Source organism: Phalacrocorax aristotelis, chromosome 2, assembly GCF_949628215.1.
Source record: "Phalacrocorax aristotelis chromosome 2, bGulAri2.1, whole genome shotgun sequence".
NCBI lineage: Eukaryota > Metazoa > Chordata > Aves > Suliformes > Phalacrocoracidae > Phalacrocorax > Phalacrocorax aristotelis.
Window position 1 is genome coordinate 52553683 of NC_134277.1, and position 3102 is coordinate 52556784.

The window sequence follows — 3102 nt, forward strand, 5'->3', positions numbered from 1 at the left end:
CAGCAAATGACAGCAGGGCCCTTGGCAGAAGGGTTAGAGACCTTCCGCACTGAACAGAACAGGCAGGATGCAATCATGAAAAAAAAAGTTTTACATAATGAAGATAAAACAGAGATTCCCAGAGCGGATGTGGTTCCCAAAGAATATAGTCTGTCTAATGAAGAAAATATATACTCCAGCACAAGTTTCTGTATACATACATGAGCATATGTTGAATGATTAAAAACAGTTCAGTTAGTTTATTCTAGTTTTGCTGTGTTACATGGGCAAATGGAAAAAAAATATGGCATCTGATAATAAATCAACAGGCGACTGAAAATGACCAGACATCAAAGGTTTTTTGAAGGCTAATAAAACATTTTCTTCTCCTAGAGAACAGCTGAACCTTCAGTAAAGGACCAGACCCCTCAATTTGAATTCCAGATCCAGTTATAGGACCATAGTAATTCGCATTTCTTTGGCTACAATGGACCTAAGGGATAACAGCCACAGATCCAGTCCTGATGGGAGAGTGATATAAGGCAGAAGTTTTGAAACCTGTGGCCTGTTCCGCTCTCACTCACTCTAAATGTGTAATTACCACAACTCAGTGAGCTTCCTATGGTTTTGGAAAAAGCAAATAAAGGTGAGGTTGTGAGAAGGATAAGTGTTTTCATAGCATTTAATTTAACGTACGCTAGGTATAAGTGCAGAAAAGGATTCTGCTGAAATGTGCTACTACAATATTTCATTCATACCCTGTTTTGTGCCTTCAATACTTTTTATTTGAAGAGAGTTTATGTCCTTGCTATCTAAAACTCACTAGTACAAAAACCCCGTAAAAGAATTTCTTCCTTCTCTCTCTTCCCTTCAGTATCACAATTACCAGAAGAAGTTGTTAGACCTTCAGAGTGGAAAACTTATTAGCCACAGTGGGTTGTTGTTACTGAGACACTTTGAAGAAAAAATAGGAAAGGATGGATACTTTTGCTGCAATTGTTAGCGAGGGACAGCTGAGGAAAATCTTAATGAAGCTTCAGGGCATGACTCTTAGGTCAAAGTCTAGAGTAAGACCCATGTGTCTGCCTTCAAGAGAGAAGACAAAAAACAGTAGCCTCTGAAAGATGGATCTCACTGGTCTGCAAAAGCCAAACAACACTACAGACCTATGCAGCCATGCTGAAAACTCAGCAGTCTCCCTAGCTCAGCAAAGTCCCAACACAGTTTTATTTCTGCCAAAGCCGGTATTGACACGCTGCAGCTGCATTTCCTGGTACTTTACTGTTCAGTGGGTGATTCCTGCTATGAAGCACAACATATCCAAGCAGCACATTGCTGTTAAAGCTAAAAAAATTTCATTGTATGGGAGTAGTTTATGATCTTTATCCAGGTGGCAGTTTCGGATGTAATATACTCTGAATACATGGTGGGGCATAAAGCACACTAATGTTACCAAGATGAAGAAGAAGCTCTTTGCCTGAGCCCTGAATTCCACATGGGAGTTGATGTCAGGCCAGTATTTCACCGCCAGTCTATAGATCACAGACAACTGGATTATGGTGAGCACAGCACAAACTGCCACCAAAATCCCAACCAAGCAGTAGTTTATGATCACCATGGGCACCTCCTGTATCTCCTTGTGGAACTGAAAGCATTCAGAGGAGTTGTACGTCTTAGAGGTGCCGTAGTATGAGAGAAAAACAGGTGTGATCACCAGTGCTCCCACCAGCCAGACAGCAGCCACCCAGGTAGTAGTGTAGCACTTCCTAAACTCGAGTCGGAAGAGGCGTATTATGATGATAGCCACGTAAAACGCGAAGGTGGCGTACATGTGGAGGTAGATGATGGCACTTACTAGCTTGCAGGTGAACCTCCCAAATTTCCATTCCCGTAAAATGTAATAGCTGAGGCGGAAGGGGATGCTGAGTAGCATAAAGGTGTGCAGCGCCAGGAGGCTGCTGATGATAATGGTCATCACAGATTGCGATCTCCTTTGAAACAACTGATGGGACATCATGATGACCCCGAGAGTGCCGCCAGCCAGGTCAATGATGTACAGGGCTATGAGAATGGTGCGGAGCCTCTCTGAGGTGTCCAGCAGTGTCTCATTGGAGGAATGGTTCTGCTGGGTTACGCTGCTGTTAGGCATCCTCCTAAGCTCCTCTTCCTAAGGTTACTGAAAGTGAAAAATGGGAATTTTTAAAATAGTCATGTTTGTTGCTTCCTTCAGTATTAACTATGGAATGTCACAGATTCATGAAGGGACATTTTACTGAATTGTGTTTGAAATGGTGTTATCCCATGTAGTATATAACTGTTGTCATAATCATATGACAACAATAACCCATGCCTCTCAGCGTTAAAACCATGTTTTATATAACTACGAATGAGTTTTTAATGTACTAAACTGCAATCTAGGATTTTTTTTCAATTTTTTTTTTTTGCCTCTAGATTCAGCCATTTGAAATAGCTGAGACACTGTTTGTAAATCATACAAGTTTAATCTGCCCTCATGTTATAAAGCTAAAATTGAAGGTGGGAAATATAATGAAATGAGAAGAGGTTGTACCTATAATTTCTGGATACTTTATGAAGACACATGAGCCATCTTTTTAGCATCTTGCTGGATGGGTGCAGGACACCCATAAGGCAGCAACAGTTTCTGTATCTAGACACATAACGCACATTGAAAATAAAGATCTGCAGATGAAAATTCAATTTCTTCTTGCTTCAGCTCCAAGTCATTTTGCTACAGAATGTCACCTGAGCTACTCTACTATAAGAAGTGAAGAAAAGCTAAAAATTAATTTAGGAACAGTCTTCTGAACGATATAATCCTATTGGTGCTTGTTGAACATAGACACATACAGCTGTATTCTTGTTAGGCTTAAGGCAAAGTGTGGACTGTTCAGTTGTTTGGGCTTGCATACAGATTTCTAATAAGTATATGGGGATATATTGCATGCAGGGTACTGCATACTTTGTTAATGAAATCTGTCCTTACCTTACAACGGATTTCAAAAGAACAAAGAGCTGAAAAATGGCCTCGTAAAACAGCAGTGTCTTCTCTGATTCCTTTGAGGTTTGAAATCAGTAAACTTGTTTTAATTGACAGTTCTTAAT

The 3102-nt window shown here is 40.4% G+C and overlaps 1 protein-coding gene across 1 annotated transcript; it reads right to left on the reverse strand.

Annotated features, from left to right (window-relative positions):
- Positions 1-218: 218 nt before the first annotated feature.
- Positions 219-2149, reverse strand: LOC142053899 (putative G-protein coupled receptor 141). Its single transcript, XM_075086131.1, has one exon. The coding sequence runs from the start codon at positions 2126-2128 to the stop codon at positions 1265-1267; it is 864 nt and encodes a 287-aa protein (XP_074942232.1). The 5' UTR covers positions 2129-2149; the 3' UTR covers positions 219-1264.
- Positions 2150-3102: the final 953 nt, after the last annotated feature.

What these genes read in the sequence shown, in the direction of transcription:
- LOC142053899 (XM_075086131.1), bottom strand. Translation starts at nt 2,128, where the DNA reads ATGCCTAACAGCAGCGTAACCCAGCAGAACCATTCCTCCAATGAGACA.